Source organism: Ciconia boyciana, chromosome 9, assembly GCF_034638445.1.
Source record: "Ciconia boyciana chromosome 9, ASM3463844v1, whole genome shotgun sequence".
Taxonomy (NCBI): domain Eukaryota; kingdom Metazoa; phylum Chordata; class Aves; order Ciconiiformes; family Ciconiidae; genus Ciconia; species Ciconia boyciana.
The window spans coordinates 549,003-564,349 of record NC_132942.1 but is presented as its reverse complement, the minus strand read 5'-3'; the positions used below and the strand labels follow the sequence as shown (position 1 = coordinate 564,349).

The 15,347-nt window shown below is 55.0% G+C and overlaps 1 protein-coding gene across 3 annotated transcripts in view; it reads right to left on the bottom strand.

Moving 5' to 3' along the window:
• PPP2R2B (protein phosphatase 2 regulatory subunit Bbeta) overlaps window positions 1-15,347 on the bottom strand; it is a 114,782-nt gene that overhangs the window by 32,855 nt on the left and 66,580 nt on the right. For all 3 annotated transcript variants that reach the window (XM_072873488.1, XM_072873487.1, XM_072873490.1), the window contains exon 2: window positions 632-729. In XM_072873488.1, coding sequence (XP_072729589.1) covers window positions 632-729 — 98 coding nt within the window. The remainder of the gene's footprint in view (window positions 1-631; window positions 730-15,347) is intronic.

Below are 15,347 nucleotides of genomic sequence, written 5' to 3'. Positions count from 1 at the left end.
ACCCACAGGGGAGGACGGCTCCCGCCGGCTCAGACCGAGCGATGCCGCATGCACCGTGCCAGACCAGCTAACCGGGACGGCTCTGGAAATGACGGGGAATCTCCCAGGCGGCAGGGGCCCCTGCAGCTGCCCCTGGCCAGGCCAGCTTTGTGCGTGCCAGCGCAGGCACCCGTGCTGAAGGCCGAGCACTCGCCACGCCTGCAGAACGCTGGGCAGACGGCAATCTCAAAAAGAGTTTGTTAAAATCTCCTGGGGCAAAGTATTTCGGAAGGGAAACATGACTGTTTCATCCATCTACGCTTTCTGGACATTTTGGCGGGGTGAGAGGGTTTTTGGGGCATGGTGTTAGCTATGAGATGGACACCTGCGGCACGCTCAAATGCACGGCACGCTCAAATTACACCCGGCTGCAGAGAGCTGCAACCAGAGCAAAAGGATGCAGGAAATGCAACGTGGTTTTGGACGGTGTTTTACAAGATGAAATCTGGTCCTGCTTATGTTAATAGTCGCTTTTCAGTTTGAAGTCTGCCAGGAGAGACCTGAGGTTAGGAGTGACACATACGGATTAGGAAACAGCAGGAAGCTTCTCTTAAAAGGATAAAATGGGCATTTTGCATTCCCTGGCACTTACCTCCTGCTCACGTTGAAATATTACAACACGGCCCCCCTTGTCCCCTGTTGCTAGTAATTCTCCAGTGTGGTTGAATTCTACTGTAGAGATTATGTCAGCTGGAAAGAGGAAGACAAAGACAATTTAAGTAACCGCAGATTGGCTTTTACAGGCACCTAGAAAGCACCATTCCCCACACAGCTACACGCCTTGTCAGCGCTTCATCCCCTGTGGCATCTCAATAAATCTCCATTTTTCTCTTGTCTATAATAATGGCCATAGCATTTTGGAACTTTGCTGTCACGAACCAAGACCTGCTCGGCTCTCCTGCCCCCTTGCCCCTGGCCTGTGCCCCAACGGCCGAATCCAGGGGTATTTCCATCTCCACGCTGTGCCTGTGCCGAATGCGGCCTGGGGACTGCTGCCACCAGCGGGGGCTCAGAGCTGGACGGCACGGCACGGCACGGCACGGCATGGCACGCTCCCCTCGTGCCCTGGGGAGCCGCCCCCACCACCCTGGCTGATGTGATCGATTCCTGGGACCCAGGGAGGGCTCAGTGCCACCCGGCACCCCAGCTGTCCTTGCCCCGGCACCGGCCAGCAGCACCCGTGCAAGGGGCAGGCTTCGCTCCCGCCCGGCTCTTCTGGTTCCTCGCTCCCCTCCGCGGCTTGGGGAGGTGGTTTGCCTTCACCCTTGGAGGAGAGGGAGCAGACGGGTGAAGACACCTTCGTGTTCTCCACCCGAACCCACCAGGCAGAGCAGCCTGGGTGACCACATCAACTGTGCCAGTTTTCTCTGCCCATTGCTAAAGCTTCCATCATCTATCAAGGTAAATTAAAGCGACGCCTTTCAGCCCTCCGTCACCCCAAAAGCCACCATGCTCACACCGCTCCCCTTCCCCACAAACAGAAGTGCCATCACCAGGAGGCAAAACCCCTGCGCAGGGACTGGTGCTTGGCCGCAGTAACAGGGAGAAGCGAGGAAACGCTCACGGACCTGTAACTTGTAAATGCTTTAATCTGCCGTGTTTACCCTTGAGGCAAAGCAAGCAGGAGAGCTGCTAATGATTGGATTTATTGGGCCTATTTTTAGAAGAATGTCAGAGGTTAATTCCACAGCAATTACTGCCCAACTGGTGTTCACCCACTGCCTGGAGTGCAGCTCCCCCCCAGCACGAAGCTGGGGAAGGGGAAGAATGAACGCAGCCTCGGAGACCCAGTGCTGGGTGCAAGGCTGATTTTGCAATGAGCGGCACTTAGCTATCATAACAGCCAGCTCATTGCTGCCATGATGGCTGACAGGATTTGCATTTCTTTTCCCTCTCATTTCTGCAGTCCACCAGTACTAACAGGGTTGCACAGCCCACAGCCGCAGCCTCCGCAGCTCTGGGAAGGGGCAGACGCCCTGTGCCGGCTGCGGCTGCAAACGCTGGCGGCACACGCAGGCCACCGGTGCCACCCAGATCGCAGGCACTGGCACCCTCGGAGCCCTCCGAGCACCGCGATGATTCCTCTTGCTTATTAGCTCTGTCGTGCCAACAGAGAAAGCATCTGAACCACATAACCTGAATTGTCCCTTCTCCCTCTTGTGATTTTTATCCCTCGCAGATACATACCAGAGAGCTACCACAGCAAATTAGAAAAGACAAGGAAGAAAAGGCCATCAACCCAAATTCAGAGACCGGCACAGACTTCTGCAGCTGCTGGGAACGCTTCTGACAGTCTGTCTTCCAGGACTTCAGCCGAGATAGCACCCACCAAACGCACGCCCTGCACCGTGGCATCTCCCAGACAAGGCATCTCAGAGGCTGTGGGCCTTCCACGGCCGCAGGCTCCCCCGAAACAACACACCTCTGCCCTGGGACGGTGTCTCAGCCAAGAGAGTGACTCCAGGCAGGTTTGGGAGTCAGAACAGCCACCGCAGCAGGCAGCGCCCGGGCAGCCACCCCGTCCCAGCGGTGCGGGGCACTCACCAGCGCACACCACTGCTCACCGACACACCGCTGCTCACCGACACACCGCTGCTCACCCGCGTGCACTGCTGCTCACCCACACACCGCTGCTCACCCGTGCACTGCTGCTCACCCACACACCACTGCTCACCCACACACCACTGCTCACCCACACACCGCTGCTCACCGACACACCGCTGCTCACCCGTGTGCACTGCTGCTCACCCACACACCGCTGCTCACCCGTGCACTGCTGCCCTCAGCCCACCCACAGCAGCACCCCGACCTCAGGCGCGCCCAATTAGGCGGACGGCTGCCGAGCCTCAGTTCACACAGGCTTTGCCCCTTCTGCTGCCCGCGTGGGTGGGCTGTGTCCTCTGAGCCATGCTGCCAGTGGGGAACCAGCCCTCCAGCACAGAGAAACCGGGGACGCAAGACCATCCCCCATTTATTCACGCTGTCCACCGCTCTGTGTGTTCAAGGGGACTCCCCTGCTCACTCTCTGGATCTTCTCTGTCCCCGAGAGCGTGCAAGGAGCCCACCACGTCTGCTGAGCTGTGAAAATCCAGATGGCTGCAGGCAGATGAGTAATGAACTCTGGGCTGCTCCTATTAATATTCGTGCATCTTCCCCATATTGTCCCACCTCTCCAGCATGAAGCACATTTGTAGTGACATGCGAATGCATTCTGAAGTTCATCTTAATTCATTTACAACACTTGGTTGCTGTGAATAGATTTAGGGAGACAATTTCACCGCAGACGGAGATGGCACTGCAGAAGCAAAACCCAAGAGGCTAACGGCAACACCCCCGTCCTGCCGAGCAAGCGGAAAGGGGTGCGGGTGCCGGGGGCTGCACTGGCTGGCACAGAGCTGGAAGGCTCTAAGGCGAAGCACTTTATTCCCTCGCGTGGAGCCCTTCTGCCTCAGAGTGCCTCTGTGGGCAGCAGAGTCTGCCAGAAAGGTTTTAACCATCTGCTACTAATGTTAATAAAAAGGCTGAGAAGCGATGGGAAGGGCCAAGCTCTGCTCTTGCTTACACCAGCGAAGAGCCAGGCTAACTGCGGCGGAGCTGGCTGCAGCGCTGGGCACAGGCAGCATCTGTTAGGGATTTCAGTCTTTTGGGGTTAAAGTCACTGAATGGATCTTGAATTTCTTCAGGTCACCTGTTCTTCCTCTCTTGGCTGGGTTTGAACCATTAGTTAAATATCGTTCCCATTTGGCAACTGGGACAACAGGTCGTGGAAGGTTTTCGGGGTTTTCTTTTCTGGTTTCCCTTTGGCAATGTAATCTACACATACTTCTTGGTTGCTTCTGCTGTTCTCGCACACCCTTTAAAGCCTCTTTTAACAGATCACCTCCCTGACAATAGGTTTACAATCCATTAACGCACCAGATAACGTGATGCACAGCCTCTGACCTCTAGATCACCATTTCGCATCCAACACGGACCGGAGGCAACCAGGCACCGTCTGGTGTGCCCATGACTTCCCCGCGCTGTGTGCGAGGTGCCTCCCTCCTCTGCACGGCTCCTGAACTAAGCCTTAATACACAGCCAGGTTACTTCGTTTCGGCAGGACAGAAAAGGAGATCAACAGCCTGCTCCCACAGTACAGACACGTTTTTGACACTGCTGTTAAACAAGCATCTACTATGAAAAACAAATCTCTCCCTTACCCACCCAGTTCTTTAACCTTGGATTTGCTCGACCAACGGGCCAGAACAGCAAGGACCCACAAAGTCCCTTGCGTGAGGGAAACCTTTGCAAAGAGGTTTGCACTGAAGCTAGAACCTCAGAAATTAAATTAGCAAAACGTCAGTGAACAACACATCCACCTGATATAGTTCTCTTTCCTACCACCGCCATATTCAGCGAATGCCTCCCAAAGGCCAGGACAGGCATTTTTAAACACCTGTTAAAGGCTGGCAAAGAACACCTAGACAGGGCAAATCCCACGCGTGCTGCTGCGAACCTGCCAGACTTGCCACAGCATCTGAGGATCCTGCAGAATCAGAAACCAATTTGCAATTTCAAGGAAGGGATGTTGGGTCTAAGAAATCTAAGAAAAAACATATCCCTGAAAAGTTAAGCCAAAAGCCATCTCCCATTCTCACAGGTAACTGCACCCACAGCTGCAGACAGATGCCACAACCAAAATCCAACATGCTCAAGCACTGAGAAACTTTGTGTTTGGAACCAAATCTGGCTCAGCAGCTGGAGCTACGCCCCAGTTCAAGCAGAGGCTTTCGTTCCTGTAGCGGGTGACCTCCACCCCGTGAGCACCGCTGCCATGTCCTCGGCCAAGCCTAACGTCAGCAGAGGTGTCACAGGGAGAACATGCCGGGGACGGACTTGGAACAGAAGCTGCAGCAGCAGCCGAGGAACTGCAGCAGCAGCCGAGGAACTGCAGAGGCCATGGCCAGGCAGGGTTAATGTGCACCTCGCACTAAGTGGTATTTTTTCCTTCTAAAATTACTTGGTTGAAAATGTATCTGTTTTGCACTATTTAATCTTCTCCATTGCCAGCTGCTGGTTTTAGGTCATTCACTTTTCAATGAATTAAAAATAACCTTCCGTGCTGCAGTGAGACATTTTTCAGACGGAGCCTGCTACCTAATGCATCACCTTGTCAGCAGAGCTATCTGAAGCACCGGGGCCGGGCTCCACGAGGATCCTCCAGCCAAGCCAGCCCCGTCACCCGTTTACCCTGCGCCTGCGGGGCAGGGGGATGCAGGTCCACAGAACCTCCCGGACCAACCGTTTGCTCATGCCCGCCGTCAGGATTTCAGATAAAGACAACAACAGAGCCTGGCTAGCAACACACTTGCATACCTTAAAAAACCCTAACAATTAAAAAACCCTCTCGTGAGCAGAAGTATTCAACCCAACCCAAACCCCACCACCGTCGACAGGAGCGTCACCCCCAAGCACCCGTGGGCTGGGCTCTGGCTCTTCTCCCCGATGTCTCTGGGTAGTGACAACAGTCTGGCATTGCGCAGGAAAACATTCCCGAGGGGTAAAATGGAGGAGGTTACAATTCAGGAGCACAGTGCAGCATCAGATCCTTTTCAAAGATGCCTCTCAACAAACTTGGGCCCCTCCAGCGCAGGCTGGTCGGTCACGGGCTGCTGCCTGCTCATCCCCACTCACCCCGCTTGAGAGACACGACAGGGCGAGTATTAATTAAAATTCACAAGTATTCGCATTGAAATGATCAATAATTTATGCCCATTTCTCCTAAGGTTCCTACAGCAGTTTTGTGACAACAGAAAGGAAAAAAGCTTCTCTCTTTTTTTGCTTTTTCATTTCCTTCATCACCTCCTACACGCTCAGTGCCCCGAATGCGGGAATTTAAAGAAAACAGTTTCCATGGAGACCCTCCCCTCCACCAGCACCCACCCGTCCCCCCTTCCCTCAGCATCAGTGCGCCTTCACGCTTTCATGCTAAAAATATCGAAGACAGGATTTGATTTCCGCCGTAGCGATACAGTTTTATCAGAAAAATAGGAAATTTATAATACACACCACACACACACACTCCCCCCCGGCGTGGAGGGAAGGCGTGCTCTCCGCAAGGAACGGGAAAATGAATCCGTTAATAAAAAGAAAAGATAAAACCAGGGGAGCTGCAGTTGGTGCCGAGACCTGCATCCCTGGAGCAGCCTGACCCGGAGCGGGGAGCTGCTCGCGCTGCCACCTCTCTCCTCTTGCCCACCAATGCAGGGCCCTGGGTGCCCCGTCCCCGCTCCCGGAGCATCCCAGGCACCCGGTCCCCGCTCCTGGCACATCCCGCCTGCCCCAGCATCAGCAGCAGCTCCACGCAGAAGGGCCCTGATACCGCCTGTCCCAGCGGGGAGGCCATGGGGACACCAGGCGTGTCCCACCACGCATGCCGGGGCACATGCCCCCGCTTCGCACAGGATGACACCCATGGTCCAGCCTGTGAGGTCCAGGGCACAGCAGGACAGCCGTTAGCCTGGTGGCAGGGGCACCCCTGAGCTCAAACCTGGAGGGCAGAGGGGTGTCCCCCAGCCCCCCCGGGGAGCTCTGCCCGCTGCTGTGTCACGTCACGTCACGTCAGCCAGCGCGGCTGGCACAAGGCGGCTCACACCTGGCACCGTCCGGGACAGCCCATGCCTCCCCCTGACTGGCATCGTTTGCCAGGGCCTGCCTTGCACGGAAGTGCTGAGTTTTTGCCCTTTCTTCCAAAGTCGACCAGTTTCCAGCAGGGCACAGCAATTTCACCTGGTGCAGGATGGTGCAGCCCACTGCACGTTGCCGGATCGCATTGCAGGACTGATCCAACGGGCTAAAAGGGCTGTGAAGGAGCGCTATGCACTGCTTTCACAGCCCAGCAGGCCAGAAAGAGGTTCAAAGTAGGGAAAGCCAAGGAAAAAGCCATCTGCAGGTAAGAATACCCTTTCCAGCTGAGGTACATGTGTTACAGCAAGCTTTAACATCCAGAGCTTTACTGGATGACCCCCAATTTTTAATTAGCTTTTCAGAAATGTACTTGCACTGTGCTCACAACTACAGAACATGTTGGGTGATGTGGCCGGGCAGGCTGGTGCGTACCGGCTGCGAGGTGCTGCCCGGCATGGCGGCACGGGCACTCCCGTGTGCTGCCTGTGGGACCGAGCTGCTGCCCAGACCAGCTCCGCTGCCGATGCCAGGAGGGATGTTGGCAGAGGCTCATTTCAAGGGCTTGCAGCACACCACTGGCACCGGCCTCACGCTAGCTGCCAGAAGGTGTGCCGGAGCGCTGTCAGCTTAAAGCAGGGGACGTGTGAGTCACTGCATGACGGCTTCTTCCCTGGTTGCCTCTGCTCCCATGCCTTCTGCACCCTTGAGAGTCACGCAGCCCTCCTGCGCACCATCTCCTCCATCTGCAGGGCAGGACCATGACATATGCACAAAGATTCCTGCAAAGCTTCGCTCTCTGCGAGCCCCAGAGGAAACCCTTTAGAGGCAGGAAGAGCATTACTGTAAGCATCATTACGATACATTGGCTACAGTGGGAAGATCACGAACAGCAAACTTTGTGTCTGAGGGCCACAAATCAGTCAGTCATACAGCTGCAAATCAGCAGCTTCCAACCCAACAAGACCCAGAGCTGACAGCTCCACGCTGCTATACGTGGTTTCACCCTAAAGTTCGTCTGGTCCTATAAACGTCTCGTACAGCCTGCTCATTCGCCCCAGGCACCAGTATCGGAGAGCCGGTGCATTCTCCAAGTCCTGGTGCTCGGTCACCGATACGCAGCCCCTCATGCATAAAAAGACCCTAGCTTTTCACTGCCCCAAAACAAGTGACATGTAGGTGCTCTTGCTGCTGCTCTGCAGGACAGACACCCAGCCGGTGGAGCCCTGCTGAAGTCAAGATGAGTCTGTTTACACTCATGGAAGATGCATGAGAAGAGCATTACATAGCAATACTCAGGAAAGAAAAGGGCAGAAAATAAACGTGCAATATTTTCAATGATTTTTAGGACTGCTCTTGTTCCTCCCAAAACATTGACAAAAATACAACAAAACCCTCAAATTCTGACCAGCTCCAGTTCCAAGCAACTGACCCCTGCTTCCCCGCTCCTTGGAAGTGGTCACAGCCACGGTCCATCCCGCAGGGACACTTGGGGGCGACCCAGAAGGGATTTGCCTCTAAACCAGCCCTGGCAATCCGGCTCCTTCCAGCCGTGCAGAGCTGTGCTCTCCTTTCTCTCTCTTTACTTTTTATGTACCTACTGAAAACGCGATACCGGCCCTTCCCCAGGATGAAAACGCCGGTTTTTCTTGGCGCAAGCCCTATCACAGAGTGACCGAGAGGCTCCCCTCAGCGCTGGCACCCGGGGCAGAGCACAGGGGAACGCTTCAGCCCTCACAGCTCTGCTCTGGACCTCAGACCTGAGGGTCCCCTGGACCTGCACTTCTTCTGTAACTGAGGGCAATCCGCAACAGCTGGGAGTCCAGGAAGGAAGAGCACCAAGGACCCGACCCTTGTCGCTTATTCCTGCACCTCCTTGCCCTCTGGCTGCTCTCCCCCTGGGACAGGTCTCTTTTGGGGTGGGCAGTGGGCAGGCCCATGACCCAGCACCCACACGCAGGCCCAGGAGTCGTGCAGACGGCACCGTCAGGCCAATTCCTTCCCGAATTCCTCAAGGGCGGAGCTCTGCCTTTCTTAGGCAGCTCCTGACCTCTGACTGCCGCAGCCTGTCCCAGCTCGCTGGCGCGCTCCTGCCTGCTCGGCCCTGCCAGCCGGGTCCTGGCGCCGCGTGCCCCGGGAAGGCTGCGGAGGGGACGTGTGACCGCAGCTCGGCTCCGGATGCCCCATTCTTTTTATTATTTGTATAAATCACTGGGCGGATGGCACCGCACACAAAGCCTCCAACTCTGCAGATGATAATAAATTGGGAAGCACCATAAATAACAGCAAACCAGGCCGCCAAATGAAGAAGGATTTAGATCATTCAAATCCCAGGCTATGAGTTGTCAAATCCAGTTTAATGCTGGTAAGTGTGGGATAATAACTCACCGCAAACACGTCTCTCCTCCCCCCACCACGTCAGTCCCTCGAACAGAGCGAGGGCAGAGGGGGACTTGCCCGGTGCACGGGGATGCCGCCCCCAGCCAGGAACGTAACGAGCCGTTGCACGGTGATCCGTCGCCCGGCCTGCCGCTCAGCCGCCATGGAGAAAGCAAATGGGATGCTGAAGGGTCCTGTTAACTGGAGAACTACATCTACATCTGAAACCCTTCAGGTGGATGAAGAAAGCACGAGGAGGTCATGAAAAATTAAAGGGCTTAGGGAGGGAAATGAAAGACACAGCCGCGTCTGGTAACGGGAGAGCCAGGCCACGAGCCCACCCATGGGCCCTCCGCAGAGGTCTCGGCGCGGGCGAAGCACCATCTCCGCATCCCACCACTCCGTGGCAGGAGGTGGACCCCGAGCTCAGAAAGAGGTTTCAAGGAGGACGCAAACCTTCGAGTTCCCACTGAATAATGCAGCACAATCCTCAGCCTCAGCCTCCCGAGGAGGACTCCTGGCTCCGAACCTCAGTGACAGCCTGTGGGTCTTATCTTGCTCAGGAAATTCTGAGACTCTTTGCATTTCACTGTTTAAAAGAGATCCTTTTGGTTTCCCTTTCTGTCTGCCTCTCTTAAAAAAAAGAGAGAGATAGCAGGGGTTTTTTTAACTCTGAAACACACATGCTGTCAGCAATGAGGAATTCACGCTGCGTGTCGGAGCTTTAAATGCAGACTTGCAGAGTTTTGATGGAGAGTTGTGAAAATACCAACGTGCATGCTTGAACACTGCAAGGCGTTTTAAAAGAAACCATGACCTGCTCTCACTTTTGTAAGTTCAGATTTACAAAAGAAAAAGCCCAAACCAAACCCAAACCAACCAAACAAGCAAACACCGGTCTCAAATGCAAACAGGCCAACCGTGCCTTTCTGTCACGGGTGCCGACTGGCCGACAAATGGAGAATGCTTCTGGGGCCAATCCCTCCTGATCCGCACACAACAGGGACCTCTGCATCAGGAAGGCAGCTGAGGAGCCGTCCTGGGCACTTCGGGGACTCTGAAGCTTTGCAGGGGCTCTTCTGGGGATGGCCAGGGCACCTTGGAGACACCTCCCATGAAATGAAGCAGAACATCCCAGCAGCTCCAAGAGCAGCACCGGCAGCGCCGGTCGCAGGAGCGGGACGCAGCCCTGTGCCCCCCAGCGCAGCTGGCAGCCCGTGGCACAACCAGAGCTCCCAGTCTCCACCCCAGCAGGCAGAGCGAAAAGCTCATCCAAAGACCTGAATGCAGCTTTCTTCCCTGCCTGTGAACAAGTGTTAGCGAGGAACCAAAACGAGGAGGACTTCAGGGCCCCTCGGCTACACAAAAGATGGGCTACGGAGGAAAGCCCGGGCAAGGCCTCGGAGCCGGAAGGGGACAGGGAAGCACCACCCGAGTCCCACCAGAACGGGCAAAGTGCGATTCGCAGGGTCACGCAGGGCCATCAGTCCTCCCCCAAACTGTGTGGTCCACGGCAGGGGGGCAGCAGGTGGGAAGGGAAGAGGACAGCAGAGGTTAAACTGGGATCTAATGGCATGCAAAATCACATGTGATTGATCTGCATTGATTTTTCCCTGCTGAGGTGAATGATAGCCTGGCAAACAGAAATCAATTCCACTGCATTAAGCCCAGCAAGGATCTGGTATCATCAGCAAAACGCCCTGAAACGCCATTGCTCGCCGACGCCGCGAAGCGCAGCGCAGCACGGCACAGCACCCGGGCCTGCCCAGCCCCTCCGCCCCAGATGGGCCAGGGCCGCGGCGAAGCAGGGAGGCCAGGCTTTGCAGAAAAACACCATGCCTGAGCACCGCCAAGCCCTGGGGGAAGCCCAGGCCTGCCCCCTGCCCCATCGCCAGTCCCATTTCCTGCTGGGGCTGGGCTGGAGTGCAGCTCAGAGCCAGACCTCCCGGCAGGCTCGGGGAGGGCTGGACGCGCTGCTGAGCTCTGCTGCCTGGGTATGGCTTCTTGTCACGACGATGCGATGCTGCAGAGCTAGCAGCAGCTACTACTTTTCCCCAAAATGGAATAACTCTCCTAGATTTAAGTGCTAAAAATACGGGCACATTCAAAATTTCTCTGCCCTTGTTACAGCAAAGAATAATTTAGTGCTACCAACCTAGACGAAAGAAAGTTCCATCTGGCAGCTCCCCCAGTGCATCTCTGCAGCATCCCCCACTGCAGTGCCTCTTTCAGAGTGCCTAAATGGAAGAATGCGGATTTACTTCTCTCCCGCTGTCCTCGCAAGGTTTAATTCACTGTAACTGCTGGAAATGAGAGTTCAGGAGGAAACAATGTCATGGCAGTGTTTAGCATGAAGGCGCACGGAGAGCAGCAGCTCTCACGGCCCCAGGTGCCCGGGTGTGCAGGGCAGCGCTTTGTCCCTGTCACGTGGCAGCCGCGATCGAACGCTCCTCCGGAGCTGAATGCAATCAGCAGAAACCATGCAGCTTCGAAATGTGATGGGTTGGTTCATTAACAGAAGCAGAATAATAAAATAGAGAAGAAAGCCAACAACAGCTTTCAGACAGAACCATAACTTAGTACGGCACTTGACAGAGATACTTCTTTTTCACCCTGACACGTCTTGACTTCAGAGGGTCCCGTCACAGCTAATTGTAACAGCCACATGTGTCGAAGCAAAGGGCTGGAGCCTCCATCTCAAGGGAGCTCCGGGACCTCTCCCAGCACGGAGCAGAAACGCACTCGCTCTCACCCTCCCTACCGAACGTGAGCCCCAGGAGATGTAAGGCTCCGGCCCCTCCTGCCCGGCCACGCAGCGTGGACGTTACCCTGCACCCGGAGTGACAAACTGCACCTTCTGCCTTGCCGTAATAGACGACTCCCCAAGAAGCACAGGGAGAGGAGGGAAGAGCGATGACTGGAAGATGGAGGTACATCCTGGGGCTCCGCTGCCCCTTGCCCTCCCAGCCCTGCGGGGACAAGCAAGGAGCACAGTGGAGAGGGAAGAGGAGGTGGAACGGAAAGGTGCAGGGGAATCGGTCTCTGTGACACGCTGGGCCAAACCTCCCACCCCTGCCAGGTACTCATGTGCCACAGGGGTGGGAAAGACCTCCCGTGCTCTGGGCAGGAACACCCAGATGCTGACAAGCCCAGGGAACACCCGTCCTGCGGGGACGGACATGGCCCTCCGGCCGCCGAGGAGCCGCCCGCAGCTTTGGCTGCACCGGCGCAGGCTGCGGACATCGCGCTGCAGCAGCCACAGGCCGTGTCCCGCAGGGTGCGCAGGAGCCATCGCTCTCAGGGCAGAAAAGCTTGCTTCAGAAAATGCTGGTGGTTTTAAATGGTAGCTATGGGCAAGAAGTAGAAAAGGCAGAGGGCAAGGGCTGAAAGCAGCAAGACGAAGGCTGGCGTACACAGTGAAAGCCCCTGCGCTGGGCTCTTGCCTCCCCCTTCTCCCGGCCAGACGCAAGTCCCTTCATTAACCAGGCACGCTCGCTGCAAGCAGATGAGGAGGTTAACAGAGCAGGGGACAAAGCTGCAGGGCAGGTTTCAATTCGGCTGCCCCGGCTCCCCCACCCCGGCAGCGCCCGTGGAGGGGCAGCCCAGCCAGCCCTGAAACGCCTGCGTGCGCACTACGAGCTCTTGCTGGTCGTGGATTTGCACGTGCAATGCAAAACTCCTCTTTTGGCATTAAGATGCGCAACTCGTTAGCTCTTGGATTAATGACAATTTTTAATTGGTCAGGCTATGAAAACCTTATAGAGCTGTTATACATTACACCTGTGATGGCGGAACAGCATGTTAATCAAGACAATTAGCGTGGGACCCAGAGAATCTCTCTACCAGCGCAAATAATCCTTCTCACTTTGAGAGGAAAATTAACAGCTGCTTTACGGTGTCCCGGAGCACCTCGCTTTGCACGAGACCTGGATCAGCCCTCCGCCAGCTGAGTGGGTGCTCCCTGGCCAGGATGGCACAGCCGCAGCGGTGGGGACCGGCTCTCGCCCCCGCGAAGACCCCCCGGCCCCTGGCCGAGCAGCAGGACGGGCCGTGCCCCACGCAAGAGCCCGTGGCCCCTCCTGGCACCTGGAAATAGCGAGAGCCGTTTCTGGGGCCTGTCTGCCTAGCACCGTCGTCCTCTGAGATATGAGGTGAATACACGCATAAGTAGGGGAGGAGGCTGCATTGCCCACTCGTGGAAAGCAAACGTGCACAGAGCTCTGCACGTGATGGAAAAGATTTAAAGATGCTGCCTTAATAATCCTCATCGTGGCGGGACAGACACACTGTAAGTATGCCTAAGATAATGACAAAACATGTTCTACAGAGTGCGGTAATTTCCAAGCAAACGAAACCTATCATGAATTGTACAATTACCAAAATCCATAATTTCCTGCATTAGTTTTCTTCTCTTTTTACTCTTCGTTTCTACATTCTTCCTCTTGCATGCACATGCACACACGTGAGTCGAGCCTTCCATTACATGCCAACATTTCTACTGTTACAGGGGATCAGAGGAGCGGTGCCTGGGAAGCGATACGGTCTGACAGCAGTCTGTCCGCACCCACCGCCGCTCCCCACTGCCAGCACCTCCCTGCAGACCGTGCCTCTCCCTCCCCAGCCCGTGCGCTCCCGGCTGGACACTGCGCCGGCTGCCCGTGGTGTGCTGCTGAGCAGGCTCATGCTGCCAGCGTCCCCAGACGACTCATCCGACCGTACTCTGTGCCTTGGCTCGCTGCAGAATTTACGTTGCCATCCTTTTGCCAAGAGTCTTAGAGGCACACCAGACAGAAAACCTCCTCAATATGGCTGATTTGGGCTGAGGAATAGTAACAGAAAATCCAAGTCCACCTGCACAAATATACTCTTAAAATAAATTAGACTTTGTAAAAGGCACCTGAGCATTGATCAAGTCCTCCGCTTCACCCTTGCCACACTAACACCTTTAAAAACCCTAAGGATTTCTATGAACCTCAGGCTCTCTACCAGGTCTGCCACAAGACCGTCTGGGCACTTCTCATTCATGGGCATAAAGGACTAAGAAGCCCAGAAAGTGCTCTGGTTTCCCAATACCTTCCAAAAAAGTGTAGTTTCCAGTGACATCACTGGTTGTTGAAACCTGAACAGCTGACACAGGAAACACAAATTCACAGATATTAACAATACCTAGCTCTTTGTATTTAAAAGACCCTTGGTCTCAGCAGGAATACAAAGAGGGCTTTTCTAGCAAGATCAACACTGTGCTGACCACTACAGCAACCGGCTCTGACCGTCAGTACACACACGTATTCTCAAGAGGTTGCCTTGCAAGCCCAGGAAACCCTCACGCATGTATACCACTGTTAAATTATTACAGCAAAAGGGTCGGCATACAGACACCAAGATGGATGTTTTGCCAAAGCGCTCAGTGTGCCATGCATTCTGTCTTTCTGGTCATCTTGCTGAAGCCATCTGTTAGCTTATCAGCAAAACCTATTGATTTTTTAAAAATTTTAATTAGAAGTACCCAAATGTCAGCTAAGCGAGTAAAATTTGGAAGCAGCAAGCTCTCCTCTCATATATAGCAGCTGTTTTCAGCTTATGACCAAAATTTGTCACCATCTTGCACTGATGTCATTCCCTGTCTCATTACTCCAGTTTGGTGCCCCTGCAACAAGCACCTAGGCTGAAGGCAGGCGGTGCCACACGCAGCAACCGCCACAGAGATTTCCTCCTGCAAGTGGAGTTTCCAGCAGGACACTGATACTGAGCGTTCGGAAATGAGCACTGCTGATAGAGACTTATTCCATGAAGGATCACAAAATACTTTACAAACATGGAGACTCATAGTAACAATTTTACCAGTGGGCAAACCCAGGCATGGGATGACTGAATGAGCTGCCTGAATCCCCTAAGCCATACCCACCGCCTGGGCTACTTGGCTCAGAATTTCCCTCATCAGAGAATTTTTCTGTTTTCTCCTCCTTCCCAGTTTTCTGACGCCTGAGCAAAGTCACGAGCCTGCAGCCAGGAGCGGGGCAGCTCACTCAAGGTTTCTCATGGGGTCCTCCCTTGCCAGCCGAGGACTCTGCCTGCTCGCAGCTCCCCTCAAAGTCTGCCAGAACGGGGTTCCCCTGGCCATGAGGTCCAAAGACCTGCTGGCCAGTCAGCTCTTCCAGTGCTCCAAGCTCTACAGACAGTTTCCATAATACCTGTCAGGCATCAGGCAGTGCGGTGCCGGACACGGCACAGCCCTCACGTGCGTGCACAGGCACATTTCAGATCTC